The sequence below is a fragment of the Chionomys nivalis genome, chromosome 12 (assembly GCF_950005125.1).
Source record: "Chionomys nivalis chromosome 12, mChiNiv1.1, whole genome shotgun sequence".
In the NCBI taxonomy this organism is placed as follows: domain Eukaryota; kingdom Metazoa; phylum Chordata; class Mammalia; order Rodentia; family Cricetidae; genus Chionomys; species Chionomys nivalis.
In genome coordinates this window covers 2,942,724-2,968,622 of record NC_080097.1, presented here as the reverse complement: position 1 = coordinate 2,968,622, position 25,899 = coordinate 2,942,724, and the positions used below count along the sequence as shown (strand labels likewise).

Genomic DNA, 25,899 nt, shown 5'->3' with positions numbered 1-25,899 from the left:
AAGCCACAGACACGTGGCGATACACAGATTAATGGAGATGGGTTAGTTTAGGATATAAGAGTTAGCCAGAAATACGCTTAAGCTATTGGCCAAGCAATGGTTTAAATAATATGGTTTCTGTGTGATTATTCAGCTGGAAACAAACAAGCAGCCTCCTACAACACAGAAGAAATAAACTTTGGTGTTTCATGTTCCTAGGGTTTCCCCTATGTGGGTATTGCATTGGTTAATGTGTTTATTAACTTCTGAGGACATCTTAACAAGCATGTACTAAGTAGTATGACCAGATAAGACACACAAAACACATATCCTTAAGAACAAGAATTTATTTCACACCAGTGATACTTCACAGCTCATGACTAGCCTTCACTGGGTGGTCTTTTGAGTGACACATAATTTAAAAAGGAAGGGCAAAGAAAACTAGAAAAACAAACAAACAAGACCTAAGGCACAGTTTTCAGCTCAAATTGCTGACACTCACTATTTTCTATTTTTTTTCAAAAGCCCTCTGTAAACTCAACATTGTTTTCATAAAAGTGTTAGGAATAAGCAGGATGGTTACCTTTTCAAAATTAAGTTAGTCTGAACTCAGTTCACTTCTGTGGTAGAAATGCAAGACATGGCCCAGTGTTAGAAAAAAATAAAGTGTGTGCTTTAAATAAAGCCAGGTGGTGGTCATGCACACTGCCAAGGCAGGTGGATCTCTGAGTTCAAGGCCAGCCTGGTCTACAAAATAAGTTCCAGGACAGCCAGAGCTGTTCAAAGAGAAACTCTGTCTTGAAAAACCAAAAATAATAAAAATAAATTTTTAAAAAAAGATTAAAAGGCTCCCGCTGGCAGCTTAGAAAACAGCTTTGTTATTAGTTAATATTTTGGTTCACAATTCTGAAGTCTTCCGCATCAAAGGCTCTGCAGAGGTCAGGGTGCACCGTGGACTCCGTGTGACTCCCTTGCCTCCTGACCTTCACATTTTTGTCTGTGAATCAGGTTCCAGTGTGGAGAGGGGGTTGTCCTTTCCTATGTTCTTTTTCTTTTCTTCCTCATCGAACTGAGCTTCGATCTCCGCTGGGTTGACGTAGGTGTAGAATCGAGCCATGATGGCGAATATCACACAGACAACCAGGAGCAATGAGGCAAACAGAACGTACTCAGCCCACTTGGGAGGACCAGAGTTGGAGCAAGGAAACAAACAAACAAACCACAGGTCACATTAACATGGTACTGTATGCCCATCTCCTTGCTACTTCTGGGTGGAAGACGCCTTGAAACAGCCAGAAAAAGCGGGGTACCCAGCAGAGACACACTGGGTTTTCTCAAATGTTCAAGGAACAGGGAACATTTTCCTACTAACATGGTGTGTAGAAACACCAGACCTTTGGGAAGATGAGAGAAATTTTCTGATTTTTTTTTTTTGTTGTTGTTGGATTTTTTGAGACAGGGTTCCTCTGTGCAACTCCTGCTGCCTTGGAACTTGCTCTGCAGGCCCCTGAGACTTGCAGACGTCCGCCTGCCTCTGCCTTCTGAGGGTTAGGATAAAGCAATTTTCTGAAATGCTTAAGGTTTATGACAGGCGCCAGAGGGATGAGAGCCAGCAACAACTAAGCAGTGGCCTTGCAGGACAGAGTGTGCTGAACATGGGTGGGAGAGATGGCTTCATGGTTCTGAATATCTGCCAATGGTCTCTGGTTGGGCTCCCAGAACACCCACCAACCCCAAAACTCCAGCCCAGGGGTACAGAGTGCTCTTGTGGCCTCCATGGGCATCTGCAGGTGAATGGCATACATATATGCATTCAGCTCCCCTCCCTATACACACACACACACACACACACAAGTATTTCTTGACAGTACCTGGGCTCAAGAGCATGAAGCCCTATGGCCATTCCGGCCACAGGAAACAATGTAGCCCTTGTGTGCAACCAAGCTGAGCATCAGACAAGCCTGTGTTTCATTGTACTCTAAATGGGAAGGTGTAACTATTGAAAGAATGCCTTTCAGTTGTTGTGACGTTTCTGCACAAGGATTCTGGTTTTCTTTACTTTTTTTCTCCTTCCAATGCTGGGACTAGAACCCGGAGCCTTGTGCATGCTAGGCAAGTGCTCTACCATGGGGCTACACCCCTAGTCCACATGTCTAGTTTAGGGCTCTTGAGTTGAATTCACAGAATTGATAATGGGTGTTTCCTTTGATAGTAGACCCCATCAGGAGGTTAATCTGGTGTTGGTTTCCAAGCAACAAGAGTCAGCAGAGATTCTGCCCAGCACCAGTGATTCTGTGGAGCTCCAGTGGACGGGCCTGGTAATGTTATTCAGCCATTGACTCGAATGGATATTTATTTATAGATAGCTAGGGAGGGTCATGGTGATAACCACTAATAGCCAGGAAGTTCAAAGTCAGCCTCAGTTACACAGCAAGTTTGAAGCCAAGCTGGACTATGTAAGACCCGGTCTCAAAAAAGACAGGAAAAAAATAGGCACACCCAACCTTCTTTCCCCTCATACCTGCTTCTCGAAGTGGCCAGCCCCTGCCACGATGAGCACAATGATATTGCCAACCGCTACGGTTAAAAGCCAGCCTGCCTGAAGCACCGACTTCATGTTAGAAGGAGCCTGGGGGAGCAAAGCAGAATGGATTACGACCCGAGTCCTGCTTCAGGCCAGAAGAGCCCCATCTACCTCTCCCTTCACCCAGCATCCTGGACATGCAGGTTAGAAGTCAGATTTAGTCAGGTGTGGTATCTCACACCTATAACCCAGCACTTCGGAGGCTGAGGCAGGAAAACCGTGAGTTTGAGGATGCCCTCAGCTACATAGCACGGCCCTGTTCTAAATATAAATATGTGTATAAGTAAATAAAAACAAGGTCAGGGTCATGTTAATATAAGGAGGGCATCGCTTATGTGAGGAGGCACAAAAACCCTCCTGAGGAGAGGCCTCTCTCCACACACAAGTGTCTTAGTAACGGGCAGATCTACAGGCGATGGTCTTTGCTCACAATCTTTTAGGCAAGGCCATTTGTGGCATGTTCTCCCCCAAAGGGGGACTACTCTCTGGGCTGCCTTCTGCTATGTCCTTCCTCATGCTCCTGACAACTACGTCACAGTTTGTCAGACTGTTTGGTCATCCCAGAAAGGGGCGACCTGCCCATGCTGACCATCAGGAATGCTGAAGGAAAAGATGCCAGGATGGAATGGCTTTGACTGTACTTTCGACAAATATTTAGATATTAAGCTCTAATTAGGGTACTAATAAAATTTGTTTAATTAGTTGTGGTGGTTTGAATGGAATTGGCCCCTCATAGGAAGCGGCAAAATTAAGAGGTGCAGCTTTGTTGGAGTGGGTGTGGCTTTGTTGGAGGAGTGTGTCACCGTGGGGGGGCTATGAGGTCTCCTACGCTCGAGCTATGCTTAGTTCAGTTCACTTCCTGTTGTCTTTAGATCAAGATGTGGGCAGAATTCTCAGCTCCTTCTCCAGCACCATGTCTGCCTGCATGCCGTCACACTACCAATGCCAGGCTCCCCACTATGATGATAATGGACTGAACCCCTGCAACTGAAAGCCGCCACCTCAGTGAAATGTTTTCCTTTATAATAGTTGCTGTGGTCGTGGTGTCTCTTCACAATAATAGAAACCCTAAATAAGACTTTAGCCAAATATACTTAAAAGCAAAAAAAAAAAAAAAAAGTAGTATTTTTCTGAAGTAGGGTGTTATATATCTCTGCTGACCTCAGATTTCCTATATAGCCAAGGATGATCTTGAAGTTTGGACCTCCCTGCCTGTACTTCCCCAGGGCAGGGATTACAGGAGGGCACCGCCATACCTGGTTTCAGACAGTGCTGGGGTTTGAACCTATGGCTGCATGCGTGCTAGAAAACACTCTCATCAACTGAGCTACATACTAAGACCCAGTCTTACACAACCAACAAACAAAAGAGGCTCTAAGCCTGTGGACATCCCAGATTCAAATTGAGTTCCCTCAGCAGTTTTCTGAGGGCAGCAGGCAGCAGGCAGAGGAAGAAACAAGAGACCTGGGAATAGGAGAACTCCAGTCCCGTGACAGAGAAGACCACTTCGCCACAGGTGAGGAGGAAGTACTGCGGGATCTGGAGCGCCATGTTCACCGTGTTGGGTGGGATGTCTTCAAATTCCTTCACTTCCAGGCAGCCATCACTCTAGACCACCGAAGCAGCAAGCAGGTGGTTGAGAAGGAAGCAGAGACACCTTTAGACTAACATCTGTTCGTACAGACAAACTGAGTTGACCTTCTAAGGTTAAATCCCACACCTTATGAAGCCAGTGCCCATTTTAAATGCAATGTTGGAAGCCGGTCAGTTAAAACCGTGCCCCCTAAAGTCAGCAGTCCATAAGGAAGCATCAAATACTGCTTGGAAGGAATGTTTAGCTACTGTGTAACTAAGTCTGCTGGATCAACTTAAGTCAACAATAAGTTAGAGTATCAATGGTGGGCCAGTGGGGAAAGGGGCGACCAAACCTAATAACCTGAGTTTGAACCCTGCAACCCACACAGTGGAAAGAGAGAATGAATTCCTAAAGGTTGTACCTACACACGCACACACACACATGCACGCACACGTGTGCACGCGCGCACACACACACACGTGCGTGCACACATGCTCTTGCACAATTAAAAAAAAGAATTAGTGGTGAGTTGAACTAGTTCTGAGCCCATTTACAGATCTCAAGTCCTCTCGTTAATCGTGAGCACATCCTGAGTGTCTGTGAGGAGGATGAACGGGCTATCTGTTGTGCTGTGCTGGAATGAGCTACTAACCGCCCTTGTGATCACATAGGTGTAGGCGCTGCCGAAGTCAAGGCTGGAGGATTTAAAGTCGCTTGGACAGTTTGATGCAATCTCTGTGGAGTTTATTGTGTATTCTTTCCTATTTAAAGAAAGAAAACAGAGGTTACGGTTCTTGGTATTAGAGTATCTCTCTCTCTCTCTCTCTCTTTCTTTTTTTAAAAGAAAAATACTAAGCAACCTTGAATTTGGAAACAAGTTGCCCAGAAAAGGTACTTACTGGCCAGAAGGAAAAAACTGGTAATTGCTGACATTGTAACTGCCGATATTTGCGTACACCTTCCCACTCATTGTGATGGTTAGGGCCTCATTAAGGGTGTTGACAAATCTGGAACAGAAAGCCATCTGTCGCGTAACCAAACCATGGAATGATTTCTTCTCTGTCCCAAGTCTGGGACCCCATGTTAGGCTATGTTCCTTTGTGAAGGGATTTAAGATGCATATAGAAAATTCCTGGGGTCTAGAGGCAGGAAGTTAGCTATCTTACGGTTGTCTCTGCCCACCCATTCATGAGAACGCCCTACCAGCAATGTTTTTATTTTTTTGGTCCTTCACATGTTGAACTCTGAAAGTTTCCATGCAAGCAGCACCAACAAAGCCTGGCTGTCTTCTAGAAAGAAAGGGAACCTGTCCCTGTTTCCATGCCTAGTTAATGAATGCCCCTACATATCAGCCTTGACACTGTCCCTTGCTAAACCTCAGAAGGAAGCAGGTAAGCTACTTGCCTTCCTAGGTCCATACAGAATGTTGCAGCGAGAACAGACGGTTACAGATGCAACCATAACACAGGCTAGAGACTCTGTGCTACCAAAGACCCTGAGATTCTTATACTGCCCAGGGGTGAGCATGGTGCTTCCCCAAGGGAGTTAGTTGTTTGTTTTGCCCACCAAATAGTTAGGTGACAGACTATAGCAGATTGTTCAATACATAGAACAAGAAGTAATGATGGCTATCCAAATACTATAAAGAACAACTTAACCACTGTATCTCTAAAATATATGGTCCAGTTTCACCAGCTTCACGGCATTTATTTGATAGAATAGTGTATATATATATATATATATATTATTTATAGTTATATAATTATTTGTGTATATAAATTATACACACACACAAATAATTTTTTGAGACACGGTTTCTCTGTGTAACAGCCCTAGATATCCTGGAACTCATTCTGCAGGTTAGGTTGGCCTTGAACTCACAGATATCTGCCTGCCTCTGCCTTCCGAGTGCACCACCACCACCTGGCCAAAAAAATTTTTTTAAAAAGATGCCATATCTACATTTAATGTGTGTGTGTGTTTTGCATGGAGGTGCCCTCAGAGACCGGAAGAGGACATCAGATACCTTGGAATTGGAGTTACAGGCAGGTGTAAATTGCTGGACTTGGGTTCTAGTCATCAAACTGGGAGCTTCTGCAAGAGTGGTACCTAGTCTTAACTGCTGAGCCCCCTCCAGCCCCATGGATACTATATTTATATATAGTGGATATAGGTTCACAATATTTTTTACTAAAAATGATAAAAATTTAAGGACTACTTCCATAGAGAAACTATATCCACACGAAGAACAAGGTGAGGATACCGATTATGGTTATGTTTTAAGAAACTAAGAAGGAGTTGAATTTCCTGGGCTCGAGATCTAAGCAATGGAAGGCCAGTGTGTGGTCAAGGGAACAGATAAGGGGCGCAGATGTCAATATGTAATAGTAAAGTTATACATGTTACATATTATTGATAGCATTACTATAGAGCAATATATGCCAGTGACAATAACTTTTATATTAGTATATGTTTAAAAGCATGCTAAGAAACATATTGGTTATGAATATGTAATATATAGCAATATCTAGTGAAAATGCAGGGGAAACAATATTAAATTCTCAACCAATTTTGAAAAGATTTATTTTTACTTTTTGTTTCTGTCTATGTGTGTGGCCCTTGGGTGTGTGACACGTGCGTGTGGGTGTCAGCGGAGGCAGAGAGGATGTCTGATCACCTGAAGTCGGAGCTACGGGAGGTTGTGGGCTGCTGGCTGTGTGCTCTGGACTGAGAAGAACTCTTTCTCTCAGCCATTCAACCAACTTTTGCATAAATAAATTCTTGCCAATTTATTTAAAACATGACAATTTAAATCTCACAATGTGCTGATGGTATAATATAAAACCTTATTTGCTAGAAATTTTGTGTCTCCTTTCTTTAATTTATGTATTAGTCAGAAGTCTGATTTCATGGAGGTTTAGAAGCTGTTCTGCTTATCAACCTTTCCTAGTCTTCTAGAACTTTCCGTATTGCCTCCAGGGCACCATGGAAACCATCAGTCCTGTTGCCAGGTAACAGAAAGGTGATTTGTCTAGAACCACACACGTGGGTGGGAGGGGCCAGCGTGTTGCTAATGCTATGCAGTGCTCTTCCTCAAGACTTCAGCGAAGATATTTTAATATTTACAACCTCATCACGTAGACTACACACAAAGACACTGTTTACATTAATCTTTTAGGGGCTGAAGAGGTGCCTCTAAAGCAGGAGACTCAGCACACTTGAAGCTTTGGGGACAGAGGCTGGGGTTCACTGGCCGGCCAGCCTGACCAGTGCATCCCAGGCTGGCAAAAACCAACATGGACACCCGTGAAGACCAACGCGAGGGTTGGCTTCCTGTAAGTGTGCACGCGTGTTTTAAAAACTTCAATTGTACTTGTGAACAGCTGATTCCAGTAAGTGTGTGCACTCACACACGCAGGCAGACACAGACACACACACAAGCTTTTAAACACCTTGTACTAGTGAGCCGCCAACTTGAGTTTGATTCCTGGAGTCTACCAGTGAAAGGAGAGAGCTGACTCCTACGGCTGTCCTCTGACACGCGCACAGGGGCACACGCATGCCCCCCAACACACGCATACTAAATAAACAAGCTATCTAAGATTTAAAGAGACTGGCAGGTCTCTCAGTGGGTGAAGGCGATTGCTTTCAGACCTGACGGCCTGAGATTGGTCCCCATGACCCACATGGTGTAAGATGGAGACAGCTCCTGAAAGTTGCCCTCTGACCTCCACCCCCACCCCCCATGTGTGTGTGTATATATATATATATATATATATATATATACATAAATAAATGAATACATAGATACATACAAATATACACATAAACAAATAGCCTAAATCCCATAATCTACATTATCCAAGGTTTCCAGTGTTGGGGGCCATTTCTAAGGAATCAAAGCAATGGAAATTTTCTGAGGACAAAATGAAATCCCAGAGGTGCTTCCAGTTAAGAGCCAAATACAAACCACAGAGCAGATCTGTGTGGGAGCGTATGTGTGAGAGAGAGTGTGTATATGTGAGTGTGTGAGAGTATATGTGTGTGAGAGAGTGTGTGTGAGTATGTGTGTGTGAGAGTGTCTAAGAGAGAATGTGTGTGTGTGAGAGAGTGTATGTGTGTGAGTGTGTATAAGAGAGAATTGTGAGTGTGTGTGAGTGTATGTGTGAGTGTGTGAAAGAGTGTAAGTGTGTGTGAGCGTGAGTGTGTGTGTAAGAGAGAATGTGTATGAGTGTGTGTATGTGTGTGTGAGCGTGAGTGTGTGTAAGAGAGAGAATGTGTATGAGTGTGTATGAGTGTGTGTGAGTGAGTGTGTGTAAGAGAGAATGTGTGTGTATGAGATGAATGAACCCTGAATTCTGCCAGACTGATTTTCTACATCAGTTGACAAGCTAAGTGGACTTTCTGTTCTCATTTATTAAGATGATGGATTATGTTGGCTGAAGCAGCCGGCACTCTTGGTGCAGACGGAGCCCTTCTATCCCCATGTTATAACTAGCTTCGATGACAGGAATGTGCCAAGCTCTGCTAGAAGCTGAAAGCACAGTTTCAGAAATCTCCATACCTGATTCCATTTTCTCCTTTTTCTGGCTTCTGGTTAAGCCCATCTTTCACCTAAGAGAGAGAAAAAATAATATAAAAATATTCCTGAGCCATGGAGATGGCTAGTGTGTAAAGGCCTTGCCGTGTAAGCCTGTCTCTCCGAGTTCACCCCGGAAGCCATGTACTCAGGCCACAGCTGCCCTCTCACGCCTTACACACACTGTGGCAGGCACACTCTGCTCTCTTATGTGCCATCATGTGCACGTGCACACACATATATACAGATACACACACATACACATGAATTAACACACATACACATGAATAAACACACGATAAACATACACAGACATATACACAAACACACATTCACACATATATACAACACACACACATATACACATATACAACACACATACATACATATACACACATAACACAACACATGCACAGACATATGCATACACACACATAAACACATTCACACATATATACAACACACATGCATGTACACATATACGACACATACATACATATATACACATACACACATATGCACAACACACATATGCATACACACATAAACACACATATATACACAAATACATAAACTATGGAATAATCTTTTTGTACACTGTGAAGATGTGTCACTTTGGTTGGTTTAATAAAAAGATAAATGGTCAATAGGTAGGCAGATTTCTGGGGCAGAGAGGATGTGGGGAAGAAGAAAGGTGGGTACAGGAAAAGAAATTGAACAAGCGGAAGTGCAAGATGAAAGAGAGTTAACATCACGTGGCAGAATGTAGGTTAATATAAATGAGTTAATTTAAGATAGAAGAGCTAGTTGAGACAAGCCTAAACTAAAGGCTGAACTTTCATAATTAATGTAAGTCTCTGTGTTGTTATTTGGGAGCTGATTGGTGGGTCAGAGAGAGACTCGTTACACATACAATTCACACACACTCATACACACATACATAAATAAAACAATAAAATGATTTCCAAATATTTAGCTCATTAGAATCAATTCACACTAACGCTTCAGACTTTGAGTTCATGATATTGGCCCTTGTCCTGGGAGATAAGGGTTCCCTTTCTTCATCCCTGCGTTCCCACCAGGCTAACACATGCTTCTGCTGTTATTGATCCCTGACTGTCAGTGGTTCCAAAGAGCATGACTCTCCAACAATTCAGACTGTCCGACCTTCGGACATTGCAACACTGTGTTGTCATTACAAAGTTCATGTGTGACAGTCGTGCAGATGAGTCAGGAAAATCATTGCAAAACGACTCTTCTAAAGCTTTAAGTACGCACATTTGTGCTGGGCCATGCTTGGAGATACCCTGGAGTGTGTGCTGCCTGTGGGTCACAGTCTGGACACCCCCCTTACAGAATGAGCCCCTCAACAGCTCCCTGATTAAGCAGATGGCCAATAACATTAATTGCACATTCAGTTTTTTGTATGTTCTTATTCAAATTCCCTTCAGACTGACTGAAGTTCCTTTATTTGGTTCAACTACATCTTCACTCTTCATATACCAAATGACATGTCTGCATCTTGTCAACAAATATTCCATAATTATTTTCGTCCTTGTATTTGGTATGCATGCCATACTTTTGTAAGACTGCTCTAATGAAGGACACATTGAAAAGGCTCATACAAATAAAGACACATTAAGTGATTTATCTAAAAAAAAAATGAGAATTACATCATATGTATCCATGTGATGTTTTCACATGTACACGAACCAGTGCATGCACACACAAGCGTGGACACACACTCATCATCACAGCAAAACATTATTTACCTTTACATTTTTATTATTTTTGCTTTTTTGAGTCAGGGTCCCTCTGTGTCATTCTGACTGACCTAGAAGTCAAAGAAATCCTTTTGTATCTTCCCTGAGTGCTGGGATTAGAGGTGTGTGGCACTATGCCCAGCTGAGAAGGGCTTTGCTAACAGTCCAGGCTAGTGTCTGCCTCCTGAGAGCTGGTGAAAAAGGTGTGCACCACCACAACTGACCCCTAGTTTTCCTTTTAAATCATAATTAATATTAATCCTTCTTATCCACCAGCCAAACCCTTTACTGGAAGTCAAACGACCTGTGTTCTTGAAGAAAGAAGATTGGCTAATATAGTACTCTATATAGATAAAGCAATGGCATGCCAATGAAAAGCTGTATCCCGAGCCTGGAGAGACCTGGGTTTGGTTCCCAGCACCACATGGTGGTTTACGACTATCCACAACTCCACTTCCAGGGGATCTGATGCCCTGTTTGACCTCCTCAGACACCAGGTACCCATGTGGTGCACATAACGTGTATACAGATAAAATACTCAAACACAGAATAAAATCTAAACTTGAAAGCTGTGTCTCTAATATTGCAAATAGCCAAGAGAAAGCTGAACGTATCGCCTACTTACCACAAGCTTACCACTGGGGGCCCATACTAGAAGGGTGTAGCGTTGGCCTGGCTCAAACTCAGGGACAATTTCAGTGACTGGAGATCCAGGAGAAGATATGTTTATGCTTGTCAGCTTGTCTGCATCAAAAGTCATGAAACCGTTTGTCTGGATGGGGGTGAGGTGGGGAGGAGGTAGAGTCAGCACTGTGCATTTAAACACTGTAATGCCATGTTACATGGCAATCCACGTTCATATACATCCAATACCTTGTAGGGACTTCACACTTGGCCTCCCACCCACACAGACACTTCCATACACTTCTTCTGTATTGCCACAGGGATTATATCATTCACCAAACACTTTATTTTGTTTTGCTCTAAGGAAACTCATTCTGTGAAATCATTTATGGTACACTGGAGAGATGGTTCAGTGGTTAAGAGCACTGCTTGCTCTTCCAAAGGTCCTGAGTTCAATTCCCAGCAACCACATGGTGGCTCACAACCATCTGTAATGAGATCTGGTGCCCTCTTGAGGAAGAGACCTGGTCTGTCGTCCTCATCTTCTTAGACCATGAAACCCAATATGGACAAGTTCAACAGAACTGCCATGTATGGGCTGCCCATGCATGCTTCAGCATTGCCAGAGCATTAAAAATATGTAAAGAACAGTACCAGGAACTGGGGATGGAGAGATGGCTCAACAGTTAAGTGGCTGTTCTTCCAGAGGATCTATGTCTGATTCCCAACATCCATATGGTGGATCACAACCACGTATAATTCCATTTCCAAGGGCTTTGATACCCTCCTCTGGCCTCTGAGGGCCCCCGGCACATATGTAGGCAAAACACTCATACACATTAAAAACAAAAACAAAAATAAACACAAAAACCACCAGAGGAAAAGCAATGGCTCTGGTGACATCAATATGGGCTTCCTGATGACCAGGAGCCAAACTTCCAACACCTTCAACAAAGTCATCAGCTTGTCAGGTCTAAGTTCACTGCTCTAAGTGCGGTGGACCAGGAATGAGAGTAGATGAACCCACACCATTGAGGTTAGGACCTCAAGGTTCTCCAAGTGACCAGACTCAAGGCTGGGAACCAGTATTCAAGGGCAATGACCTTTAGAGTAGGGTTTCGACACCAGCATTGTGAACACCAGGACAGATATACCTCTTTATACAGCACTGTGTGTGCCTCCCCGCGGAGGCTGAGCGCCCGTTGGCTTCCATACGTGAAATGCCAGCATCACACTCTTGGTTTGTAATGACAAAGAACCGTCTGTAGAGACTGTTCAAAAATCTCCTCAGGGATGCTGTCGGCCCAGTTTGGAGCCACAGAACCTCCCTGCTGTTGGAAGGGCAGCTTCCCAGAGCAGCAGCATGTGGGAAGTTACACAAATGCAGTAGTTCTGGCCTACAGATCAAGTCAGCCTCCTCCAGGGTACCAGCGTGATGAGTCATTCAAGTCAGAGGCCCGCCGGCCCAGAGAGTAATATGTCGTGGGCATCAGCATGAGCCAATCTTAGACTGGCTTTGAGGTTTATACAAGGACCCATAAGAACGGATCCTCCGAATTGTGTTGCAAGTCAGGGGAGGTGACGAACAAGGAGGCCCCATGGCCTCTCACTTACTTGAGACATTTGGTCAAGTGTCACATTCTCTCCAGGAAGATACACATTCATGTTATTGTTTCCTATGTTCAAGACTTTAATTTGGACTTGATTTTCTGTAGCGAAGACGGGAAGAGTTTTCTAGGAAAGAGAGAAGGAAATCAACAGTGAGGACTCCTGGACAGCCACTGTCACCTTGGGTCTGGGAGTCACTCTGCAGTCTATAGCTGCACCCAGGGAGATGTGGCAAACAGCCGGATAAGTCTGCTGGTTACATCTGGCATAGCCAAGGAGCATTATTTAGCCTTAAAAACAAAGGGGATCTTTTTATATCCTCTAAAAAGGGTAAACCTTAAGGGCGTTATAAAAGAAGCCAACCACAAAAGGAAAAATGCCCCATGATTATATGTGGTGATATTTTCTTTGTGCTGTAACAAATAAAGCTTGCCTGAAGATCAGAGTGTGCAGCTAAGCCACTAGTTAGCCATAGAGGTCAGGCAGTGGTGGCTCACACCCTTAATTCCAGCTCTTGGGAGTCACATGCCTTTAACCCCAGCATTTGGGAGGTGGAGACAGGAAGGGATACAGTTGGGCGGAGAGAGGAATATAAGGTGGGAGGACACAGGCGATCACAGCATTCAGTCTGAGGACCCCTAGAGACAGGATACCCCATTTGGTCTGAGGATTCGGTAGAGGGAAGGATCAGTGACTGGTTGTTCTGCTTCTCTGATCTTTCAGCATTTACCCCTATATATGACCCGGGGTTTCTATTATTGAGACCAATTAGAAATCGCACAACAATTATGGTCCTGTGATGTTCGGTGCTCCATATTCTCTGGTCCTAGAGACAGACCGTAGAACGGTGCCTGGATGGGAGTGGGGGAGGGGAGGCCTTGGAGAGACAAATGGAGAAGTTAGCTCTGAACAGCACCGAGGCTTCATTCGGGCAGATGGAAAATTTCTGGATTCTGGAAGTATGTGTGGTGCGGGATCCACGGTAAAGGGAACTGTACCGAGCCGCGCGCTTAGAAGTGGTTAAGACGGGAAATTTCATTTGTGAATGTTCACTGCCGTGAACTGTGTGTGAGAAGAGAGAGAGAGAGAGACTCTCTTCCAGTTTTATGGATCACATTGTCCTTTTCTCTAGAACTAAAGTCTTATCTCCAGCAGGCAGCATTGGGCTGGTTTAGAAAAAGTACACCCAACAGGTATTAGGATGGGTTTAGTCATTAACCCTTAGTAGATCCATTAAAATCCAAAATGTGTTTTTCCCTGAAGAGGACAGTGCATGTATTTCTGAAGTGCCTGTGTGTGAACGATAAGCCTCTTCTCATCAAAGAGTCCAGAACAACTCTGTGAACTCGCCTCCCAATAGGGAAATTGTATTATAGACAGAAGCTACGCTCGCTGTTTTTCCAACTAAGGAAGCCCGCCCATCAGTCCCAGGACCTCCTGTGCTCTGCCAGGACAGAATCCACAGTGCTAACTGGTGGAAAATCTGTGCACCCTCCTCCCCGCCAGCAGCCTCCCACTGTCCTTTACCCTAGCAGTTCCTACTGCTTATGGGGAGAGTCCCCTTGTCTCCTCGAATCTTCCCAGCCCCAAAGAAAGCTCACGAGGGGTCCAGGAGAAAACTCACATCGATTTCCACCTGCACAATTGCAGCCGCCACGAAGGCCATGGAAGCCAGGAACATCCCAACTGTCATCTTCTTCAGGGAGCTGATGAGGACAGGAGGAGAGTGGACATCAGCCTGTCTCACCCAGACAAACCAAGAATGGGCCCCAAGGAGAAAGCCTCAGACTCTCCCAGCCCAGCCACTTCCCTGCAAAGATAGCCACCTCTGGAGCTGTCATTGTTTTGTGAGTGTATGTATGGACATTTCATTTGTATTTTAATAAATAAAGCTTGCCTGAAGTTCAGAGAGTGAAACAGCTGCACTGACCAGCCTTACAGACCAGGCAGTGGTGACACACACCTTTAATCCCAGTTGCCACACTAGTTTACCATAGAAACCAGGCGGTAGTGGTGCACACCTTTAACCCAAGCCCTAGAGAGGAATATAAGACCGGAGGAGTCAGCTCTCACTCCAGTCTCATTCTGAGATTCCTGGAGGCAGGATCGCCATTTTGGACTGAGTAGAAGAAAGAGCCAGCGATGGTTGTCTTGCTTTTCTGACCTTTAGTTTGAACCCCAATTTCTGTCTCTGGGCTTTATTAATTATGCTCTAAGTGTGTGTACACACGCATGTGAGGACACTCTCAAGGCCAGAAGATCATGTCAGATCCCCTGGAGTGGAATCACAGGTATTGGGTGTCCTGGACCATGAGCTTGAGAGGCAACCATTCCTCGTTGCTGAGCCATCTCTGAGTTTTTTCCCTGTTGTTATTCATGGCCAGAATGAGTGAGGCCAAATAGAACCCTTATCTGTATTATCACATTTAATTTCCAGAAATCCTGTGGATACAACTATCACTTCACGTATGTACAAATGAGAGCCTTGATTATCAGCTTTCCTCAGGCTTCCATTAATAGAGCATTTTCAGAAACACTGCATACAAACATCTCCTTTTAAAACTGTATGCATGCATTATGCAAATGAGTACGGATTTATACAAGCCTATGTAGGCACATGAGGAGGCCATAGGCTGTCAGGTGTCTTCTGACCCTGCCCACCTTATTTCCATGAGGCAGGATCGCCCAGTGATATGTAGCTTATCTCATTTTGCTGAACTGGTTAGCCAACGCACTCGAGGGATCTGCCTGTCTCTGCCTGCAGCTCTGAAGTTGTGGGCGCACTCTGCCTGTGCCTGGCTTTTGACATAGGTCCTACAGGTCTGAACAAAGACCTTCACGCTTGAACAGCAAGTGAGATATCCCCTGTGCTCCTGACCATCTCTTAAATTGATTTCTTTAAAGTCTTCACCACCATCAGGCCTTGTAGAACAGCCTGTAAGCCATCTCCCTGGGTGGCTTGCAAGTTCAGAGTGGACCTGGGCCGCAGAATAAATTTAAAACTAGCTTTATCTCAAAATAGAAGGGAAAAAGAAGCTGGGGTTCTACGTCAACAGAAGAACATTTGTTTGGCATGTGTGAGTCTCCTTCATTCAATCCCCAGTATCGCAAAAATAAAGTAAATAAATGCCCCACCTCTAGGTCAGTGGTTTTCAACCTTCCAACACCGCCACCCTTAATACATTTCCCCATGTGTGATGGCCCCTAACCAGAAAATGATTTCCGTTGCTACTCCATAACCGTAGTATTGCTACTGTTGTTAATCATAATAAGAATATCTCTGTTTCCCGATGGGCTTAGGTGACCCCTGCGGAGGGTTTCCGATCCCCAACGAGGTCATGATGCATAGGTTGAGAAATGCTGATCTCGGTGGATGCTTCTAGAAGCAGAGTCTTTGCAAAACCCTGAACCAAATAGCATCTCCGTCAACCCCAATCAAGCAGCTACCTACGTGAAATTGAAACATTTCGCAATGAGAGGGTACACCACGGCATCCATGATGGGGACCATGATGACAATCAAGATGGCATTCACAGTCTGCGGAGGAAGTGGAGAGGGGCCGTTAGTGCTGTCTCAATAAGCACGTGGACCTTGGAAAGGGACCCCAGGGGTTTCTCCTACCTGCATCTGGTCTGGCTGAATTTCCATACTTCCCTAAAAAAGAGGAGGAAAATATTACTGGGAAAAAAAAGGCCATAAAAGGGAGGGAGAAAGGGGGCCAGGGGACTGATACGAAGAGGTGATGACCAGAACAGAAGGCCCACAAGGACAGGCAGACTTACAATCTTCCCACTCATGGTTGTTGCTTGCAGCGTCCACCTGGAGCCCTGGAAAATGAACATGTTGATTGCGTCATGGGGGCGTGTGGCTTTTTAGAATGTGATGATCCACCACTGAACCTTCTAAGTCAGGACAAAAATAGTATGGGATTTGAAGTCCTCACAAACATCCAGCTGGCCTCTACTCCGTCACAATACTAAGAAGACAGAGACCAGCTGTACGCCAGCAGACCTAACTCTGTCCTGGGATTCATGAAGGACCCAAGACAAAGATATCCTCAGAGGATGCAAAAGCACAAGGCTGTGTGAATACACGGTATCTCCTCTCAGGGTGAGCTCATCAGGGCATGGTGTTCTGATGCATGGTATGCTGGCGTCAGTATCGAATATCACAATTGTTAAGAACCATCTTCTGAAAGCTATGGAGGGGGTTTAAATGCTTCTCAACAAAGACAGAGGTGGCCTTAAATTTGGGCAGCCTAACTGCAGTTCATCTGTTTCTTACAGGATGTGATGATTTTTATGGCCAACTAAACACTCAATGGATCAATAGAAACTCATTGGCTCCATGGGGAAGACAACAAGAAAAACGGTAGAGTTGTGTTGTTTGAGTTTTTAGTATGCCCCAGTCACTGGGGGCCTTGTGTGAAATGTCCAATGTGGGCCTCACAGCAGAGGTGGGTGGGGGGTCAGTTCTGAGCCAAGTCACCCAGCTGTCAGGGATGTCTGTACTTCTCACGCAAGTCTGATTCCAGATAGACTCCCACCCAACATGCAAGGTGGTTCCTTTGTCCTGCCAGGATGCTCTGTGCTTCACACTTCAGACAAGGAAGTCTGTGTGCGCTCAAATGTTCTCCAGGGACTGCCCTCCCTTCCACTAGTACTGACCATACAGGGTTGCATAGCTGTTCAGTCTCTTGAAGAAACAGTATCTCCTTGTTCGACTAGCGAGTGTTGTATGTTGGGTTAACTGACATGATTGTGTAGACCCCAGTGTGAGTCCTACACATGGCCTCAAATCACATCTGTGCACATATAGGAAGCTCTAACTGGACCTGGGTTATCATCACAACAATAAAGGAGAACGTGAAGCCAAGAGGACGTGGGGTGGGGCAGTTGGAAGGAGGTGATTGTGTATGGATATGATCAAAATACATTGTATAAGTGTGTGACTGTTTCAAAAATGCAAAAGAAAGAATAAAGCCATAAGTCTGGTCTGGTCAGGCACCTGCTTGGAGTAGGAGGACTTGGGTCCAACCATTTACAAGCCTGTCTGGTGCTTTGAGCTCACTGTTCTGTTTTTAAGAAGATCTGCATCAAGTCCCTTTAAGTAGAACATTCCACACATCTCTTAAATAATTTTCTGCCGCACTGGGTCAGTAGAACAAAACCCTGCCCTCGGTTCTGACTGGCAAGGGTCCCAGATGCTCTGAGGCAATATCCGCAGGGTTACTCTAAGTAAACAAACCTCATTTTCTTCATTGATTAACAACAGACATGTGGACTGAACCTTTTGGGGTATATTTTAACCAATGAACTCAATCTGATGCAACAATTAATTCAGCAAAATAAAAAACTGGAAGAGTGTTTTTAGGAGCTGAACATGCAGTGTGACCAGGTGACCTAACGGTACTCACCACCTACGGATGAAATAAGACACATACCTGCTGATCAAACAAGGCCCAGAACATGGGAAGAGGAATATACAGGAACATCACCTTCATGACCATCTTAACTTGTGAGATTAGCCGCTCCTGCAGGTAGACAAATCAGCCCCGGCTGGAGTCAACAGCAGTTGCTACTCTGTTGCAAAGTTGGGATATTTGCATCTAGGACAAGCTGGGGGTGGTTATTCAGTCTAAGGAACATGGCCACAGGCTTTAGGAAACCAGACATTCTGCACACGTTAGGGTCCGAGGTTACCGCCACCCCCGCTCCTCTGTTCCAGTAATGGAAGCTGACCGGAGTGGACAGTTACGACAGGCTCACATCTACCATGGCCAATGATAACCACTGTTTGGAAGCCTTTGCAAAGCAGCCTGCAGAGTTGTACTCCACGTGCCATTAAGTGTGAGGCGGACACGCTGAAGGTGTTGCCCATGTAGCTAACATTCTACTTTGAGCTTTCTTTTCACGCCTGCTTCCTGAGCAGCCAGGTCCACTGGAGAAGATGGGAAAGGTGACTTACGTCGTATTTCTCTTTAGCCCAGTCCAGCCAGTGTTCCCTCTTGGGAAATTGCTTACTTCGATGCCTAAATCTGTTTTTGATGGCAAACTGAAGAAAGGAAGAAGAATTAATTTAAAAAGAGAACCAACTATACTAGAAAAATACATTTCAATGATTCCCCTCTTAATGGACAAACATGGGAGGAAAAGCCCATTTTGAACTAGTAGATACCAGCATGGCACATTTGCTGAAATGTTCAACAGGTTCCCTTTCCAATCCAGACGCCTGTGTCAGGTCCCATTGTCAGCACTTTACCCCTAGTCTGCCCAGAAAAGCATGTTCAATAGGAACGTTCCAGCACATTTGCATTTAAGTTTCTTACAACCAATTAACAAGCAAAAACAAAATACATAAAACCCAGTCCCAGACAGGGTTTCTCCGTACAGCCCTGGCTGTCCTGGAACTTGCTTTGTAGACAAGGTTGGCCTCGAACTCAGATATACACCTGCCTCTGCCTCCTTCGTGATCCTTTATGCCTCTGCTAGGATTAAAGATGTGTGCCACCACCACCACCTGGCTCTATTTGGTAAGTTGTATACAGAAAAAACTCCCAAGTGCCCTAAAAAAAAAATCATCTTAAAGGAAAAATCAAAACTTTGTTGAATTTTTCTTTGCTTTTTAAATTGAACTTTGATTTGGAGGAGGTGGAAGGCAGAGGAAAGTTCTGGAATGATTTAATGTGGTCAGGGAAGGGGGGATAGGAGCGGGGGGGGGGGAGGTGAAGACAGCACTTACACCGATGCACTTGGCCACTTTGCTCATGATGTTGCCTTGGGGCTTGAATTTCTTGTACATCCCACTACCGAGGACAAACACAACTGCACAGGGCAGAGGAAGAGGTGTCACTGTGGCCTGCGCCAGGGCTCCCTGTGGTCTGAAAGACGCTCATGTATCTGCCCCATCCCGTTGTCTGGAAGCATGGGATTGCATAGAGCGCCATTCCCCTGCCTCACGGGGAAAGAACTGCTCCTGATTAGAGCAACCCCCAGGGAGGGCCTCTGGGGAGCAGGACACCTGTGCCGCAACACACAAACCACAGCCTCACGCCTTCTATCACCCCCCCGACCGCCATTCAGCTCAGCTATCTGAACACAAGTCCTAGCTCTTTAAAGGAGAGCAACTGATTTTTACTTACTTAGGGAAACAGCCATGAGAGCCGCCGGAACCCCAAAGGCCAGGGGGTAACAAGCTTGTTGAGTGTGGATTCCACATTCCTGAACTAAGGAGAAATAATAATTAAAATGCATCATTTTTTCTAATATATCCCATTTCTTAAAAAAAAAAAAAAACCCTCCCTGATTATACCATATTGTTTTGCTTCATGTTCTGGATTCAGTTGTTTACTTCAATGATGTCATTTCCAGCTGAGCAAACTATCTCTATAGCTTGTTCTATGGGTTTTCTTTTTAAATTTTGATATTTATTCTGTCTGTCTGTCTGTGTGTGTGCGTGTGTGTGTGATGGCGTGCATCTAGAAATCAAAGGACAGGATTCCGTTCTCTCCTACTGTGTGGGTCAGCACCTTTACCTGTGCAGCTACCTCACTGGCCCCTCACCAGTATATTTTCTAACCAGTGGAGATAACCATGACCCGGACACTCTAACTTGAATATGTGGGACAGAGAATTAAGGCAAGGACACTACCTTTCAATTTCGCGAGTGTCCCGACAGTATGGTAGCTAAGTGCTGTATGATTTAGGAAGGGCCAAACAGTAACTAATTTTTAGGCTTTCAGGTCCATTTGTCTTTGGTCACAACTCCTCAACTGTGCCTTCATAGGGGGAAGCAGTCAGACCTACATGATGGCTATATCCAGGTTCCTGGATGTGACCCATACTTGGTCACTCTGACCGAGGGCAGAGAGCAGAAACCTTCAGATTTGTAAGCAAATGCATTAAGGTTTTGTAAAGGCAACAGGGGATTCCTACAGATGCTTTCAGTGGGATATTGGCACCTTCTGGAAGGACTGGATCCCACAGGGATTTGGGTCTTGTCTTAAACTGGGTGTTTCACAATCCTGTGGAGAAGAGTTAACTACTGGGAAGTGATGGTTGGGTAGATGTTCCTGCTTATGCCTGCACACGTGGTCCCCATTCATGACAAAGCCGAAGGGCCTGTCCCTTGAGCACTGTCAATCAAATCCCTGTTTGAGGGGTTGTGGCTCCCCAGTTAGTCACACGTTCCGTTTACTACGCATGTGCAGTAGTGACTTGATTTTAGGAAGTCACTCCTTTGACCCGTTCTGTAATTCAAACATGTACATTGGTCGGAAGAACCTGGAAGTGGGAGAGGAAGTGAGGGAGTTGTAGTTCAAGAATAAAAACCAAATTAGGATGGGCGAAGTGTCTGCCATCTTCACACTATGATCCTAACTTCACAATTTAATCGGATTCAACCCGAGACACTGCGGCTTTGTTAGTTTGTCCAAATAGCGGAAAAATCTTCCACTCTGCGTGGAAACTTCACAAGCTCTCGTGGGGCGTGAACAAGCAAAGATTAGGTTGTGGTTGAGAGTGATTGAGATTCACCTCTGTTATTTCTCTGGTTCGGCACCATTTCTTCTTAATTGCCCTACTTCTGTGGAGCAGGGTCTCACTGCAAGCCTAGGTTAGCCTTGAACTTACAGCTTCCTGCTTCTGCTTTCCAAGTGCTGGGATTATAAGCGTAAGCCAACATTCCTCTCACACATCTGAGGATTTCTTCTAGAAACCGAAGGATAAACCTTGCCCAGTAAGTTGTTCCCAACTCACTGAAACACCACAGGAGGGTAAAGAGGCAAAGACTAAAAGTCAGCCATAGCCCACTATATGTTTTCCCAGAAATGCTGTGGACGATACCGTTCCCCATGTAACACATCTTATATTAGAAAATCGATGGTGTGGGAAGGCTGACTTGGGGTCTCCAGGGGTCCTAGAATAAGGAGTCAAGAGAGATTGGAAGCAGGTAAAACATGTAAGAAAGTTTACAGTTTAGATTTTGACAAATATCCCAGCGTGTGTGGCAGCTTGGCCACTGGAGGAAAAAGGGACAAAGCAAAACCAACGAGACAAGGACTCAGGGGTCTCACTGAGTAGCTCTGGCTGGGCCAGAACTCCCTGTAGAGTTCATGTTGGCCTCCAACTCACAGGAATCCACCGCTTCTGCCTCCCCAGGGTTGTGATTAAAGTTGTGTGCCACACCTTGAAGACTTGGCCTTTGTTACCTGACTTTCTCATAATTAAAGAGAGAAAACCAGTTCCTTCTAGATGGTTCTTACCCCTCAGTATGGGAGTGACAATCGTTGAGATCAGACTTCCAGCATTGATGGCCAAATAAAAGATGGAAAAGAACTGGTTCCTCTGCTTTTCCTGTCATGGAACGGACAAAGTTAGATCATGACAATTTGGCTGGGAATCACGGGAGATGATGGAGCTCAGAGCTGAACTCACTGCCGACTTAGTCTGGTTAGTATTCTGCTTTCAAATATTCTGGAGAAGAATGGAACAGAGATCTGATTTGTTCCAGAGATTTGATCTCTAGAGGGCTGTCAGTCACTAATGGGGCTCATGCAGAATTCATGTTCTTACCTGACCTTCTTCAAACTGATCGCCACCAAATGCAGACACACAGGGCTTGATTCCTCCTGTGCCAAAGGCTATCAGGATCAGGCCGATCATGGACAGCGCTCTGGAGAAAGGAGTGGTTTGAGGGCAGGTCCTCGGAGGGAGGAGCCTCCCCCACGCTCTCCCTACAAGGACCAGGTGCAGCGGCTGTCACCTGAAGGTTCGGCCTCAATGCACAAGAACCCAGGTAGTGCACAGGACCCCAGGTAATGCACAGGACCCCAGAGAATGCACAGGAACCCAGAGAATACACAGGAACCCAGGTAATGCACAGGACCCCAGGTAATGCACAGGACCCCAGAGAATGCACAGGACCCCAGGTAATGCACAGGACCCCAGAGAATGCACAGGACCCCAGGTAATGCACAGGACCCCAGACAATGCACAGGACCCCAGAGAATGCACATGACCCCAGGCTGAGCGTGGAATGAAAACGACACCACGGGCCTTTAAGTCACATCTTTGTCTTATCATTTTTCACCCACGAAATTGAAAATATCTTGAAATCTGAACAAAGATTTATATGTGGACTTTGGGGAAGCCTTATCATTTCTAATAAAAAAGATTACATGAAAATATTCCTTAAAGGGCTGAGGGTGTAGCTCAGGGGCAGAGTCAATGCTTAGTATGCACGGTGTGGTTCTCAGCACACACGCATGCGCACAAATTCCAACTGAACCAACGTAAGCCTTGTGCCAATCAAAACGGACTCGTGATGATCATGGAATGACATTGGAAACATGACTTAATTGCAAAGCAGACCATCTGACCAGGCGCTGCGATCTCCTCCCTTTGCTGCCAGCGGGAAAGGTTGGAGAGCAGCAGAACAATGAGAAATGGTTATTACTAGGTTGTGGGACCAAGGGCTCTCTATTTCAACTTTAGTTTTGTTATTTTCCAGATTAGCTGCAAACATTTTACCTCCTGGATTAAAAAAAGAAGCCATGGGGCAGCAGGAAGAATCATGACAAAGTATAAAGACACATGCATGGAAATGACGCCATTACTCCATATGCTGACCTAAAAAAATATCTGAAAAGGGAAAACCCATAGGATTTAGGATTTTAGAGTTTTGCCCGAAGTTAGGCACTATAAATCTGAAGTTTTGTAATGTTTTACTAATGTTGCTTAAAATATTTAAAATGAGATAGATGAAGTCTCTCTTGGTCTGGGGTTCTTCCTCCTGGCTACATTGGCTAGGCAGTGAGCCCCCCTGGTCTGTCTGTCTCTGCTCCCTCAGGGTTGGGAGGTGAGGGGTGAGGAGGAGAGAGGTGAGGGGGTGAGGGAGTGGGAGTGAAGGGGTGAAAGGTGAGGGGGTGAGAGGTGAGGAGGTAAGGGGGTGAGGGGTGAGAGGGTGAGGTGAGGAGGTGAGAGGTGAGAGGGTGAGGGATGAGAGGGTGAGGTGAGGAGGTGAGAGGATGAGGAGGTGAGAGGTGAGGGGGTGAGAGGTAAGGGGGTAAGGGAATGAGGGGGTGAGGAGTAAGGGGGTGAGAGGTGAGGAGGGAAGGGGGTGAGGGGGTGAGAGAGTGAGGGAGTGAGGGGGTGAGGGGGTGAGAGACTGAAGGGGTGAGGGGGTGAGAGAGTGAGGGAGTGAGGGGGTGAGAGAGTGAGGGAGTGAGGGGGCGAGGGGGTGAGAGAGTGAGGGAGTGAGGGGGTGAGAGGTGAGGAGGTGAGGGGTGAGAGGTGAAGGGGTAAGGAGGTGAGGAGTGAAGGGGTGAGGGAGTGAGGGGGTGAGGGGTGGGGTGGGGCACAGTAGCCATGGACTCACACGTGCACAGGAAGGCTGTCAGGAGTCCCGTCACGGTTGTGGTCGGTGAGGTCGTGAATGGAGCTCACTGCGATGACTATCTGTCCGATAGTGTAGACGATGGATAATGAAATAATTGTCCTGTGTTTAGAAAGGGTGAGAGAATCCTAGTTTACTGCAGGTAGCTGTCTGTTTCCATTCTGCAAAACTTCCCAGTGCCCAGTCATGGATACGCCTACTTTTCAAAACTGGATAAAAAAGTGAGCTCTCAGGATGGATAGCATAGGAGCACAGGATGAAATTCTGGTTAGAGCCTGGTAGTGTCCCACGAGATGTCCTCTGGTTAGGTGAGTGCTCACAGTGACTTTCCGTCCACCAAGCCACACGAGCCTGCGGCGGCAAGGCCTGAGTATCAGGAGTTTTTGTTGTCCCATCTCCGCACGCAGAGCCTCACCAGTGACAGGCAGTGTCCCTGCTACTATTTGAAAATGATACAGTTTGGTTGGGCCAAACCAAACCATGATAAATGCACAACCTTCTTGAGTTCACAGTGCTGTGTTAGGAATGTGATACTAAGCAGAAACAAGGCCACAGATGTCCTACAAGCTTCTTCTCCTCGACGCTTCCTTCCCTGCACCTATCCTGCCAAACCACAAAGCTCACAATGAGCATCTGTGCTTGCCTGATGATAAAGTCCCAGTCACTCACTTGAACTTCCCCAGCCATGAGTCTGCGATCAGGGCTCCGAGAATCGGAGTCAGGTAGCACAGGGCAGCGAACGTATGGTAGATGGCCGTGGCCAGATCGTCATCCCAGCGAAGGAAGTTTCTGAAGTACAGGACCAGGAGTGCTTTTCACAGGGGCAGGTGGGAGAGAGGAACCGAGTTAGGGCTGGTGAAGGGAACACTCACTCTTACAGAAGGGTGAGGTGAACCTGAGACTTACCACGCATCCCATAGTAGGAGAATCTTTCACAGAATTCATTGACCACAATGAAGAAGATGCTCACAGGGTACCCAAAGCAGCTCTGACAAAAAGGAAAATAATATCCAGACATATCCATCACTGGTCCACACTCACGTGCCAGCACCGGAGGCTGGGCATAGATCCACGGCACACTTAATAAATCCTCAGTGCCGTTCAGACCCAGAATCTTGAATTCTGTGATTTCTATAGCCTGTGCTCGTCATCCCAACATAGACTGCAGTGAAACAAATCAACCAGCACGAGCAGGAAATGAACACCATTTCTTAGGGCGAGGACATCGGCAGAACCCAGGACTGCTCCTTACGCCCCAAGCACAGCGTGTGTCGAGTGAACAAAGCCCATTTGCAGCTACCGAGGGACAGAACACTGCACAACTTCCAGGATGAAGACACAGGAGAAGGGCAAAGCATACTCACCCGCGACTTGGACATCCCTGAAAGAAAAACAGAACACCAATGTTAAAGTTGTGTCCGACTCAGCACCTGTGGCTTCTCTGGGATCCCAAGCCAGGGCTCTCCCATCACATCTGCAGTGAGGACTGATGTCCTCAGGCAATACTTGTGATCATTCAGGAGGAGAAAGAACCAGCTCCCAGAAAATCATGCCCAAACCATTTCCTCCTCAAACACTTCAAAGGCTACCTCTGTATAAAACCCAAGCATTCCAGCGTGGTCTTCACTACCTCACAGCATCTCAGAGTCCTCTGAGGGTTAGATCATTGAGGTGTAGCATGCTTTGGGGTGCCTAATTCAGAGAGAGGATTCAACCACTCTTTCCTGTTCCTAACCCTGCCTTCCTTCCGGTCCTTCTCCATGCAAAGACCCTGTGAAACCCAACTGTTTGT

At 45.7% G+C, this 25,899-nt stretch overlaps 1 protein-coding gene across 1 annotated transcript; it reads right to left on the bottom strand.

The window, feature by feature from the left end:
* Positions 1-964: 964 nt before the first annotated feature.
* Slc15a1 (solute carrier family 15 member 1) lies at positions 965-25,486 on the bottom strand. The gene is made up of 22 exons (XM_057786466.1): positions 25,472-25,486; positions 25,014-25,095; positions 24,777-24,918; positions 24,090-24,209; positions 22,286-22,385; positions 21,976-22,066; positions 19,855-19,938; positions 19,455-19,537; positions 18,681-18,767; positions 18,175-18,246; positions 16,496-16,540; positions 16,335-16,367; positions 16,165-16,250; positions 14,338-14,419; positions 12,720-12,839; positions 11,107-11,253; positions 8,704-8,753; positions 5,039-5,146; positions 4,792-4,900; positions 4,028-4,171; positions 2,501-2,608; positions 965-1,156 (listed from the first exon to the last, which is right to left on the bottom strand). Exons 1-22 carry the CDS (start codon positions 25,484-25,486, stop codon positions 965-967), a joined length of 2,100 nt encoding a protein of 699 aa, XP_057642449.1.
* Between the last annotated feature and the right edge of the window lie 413 nt (positions 25,487-25,899).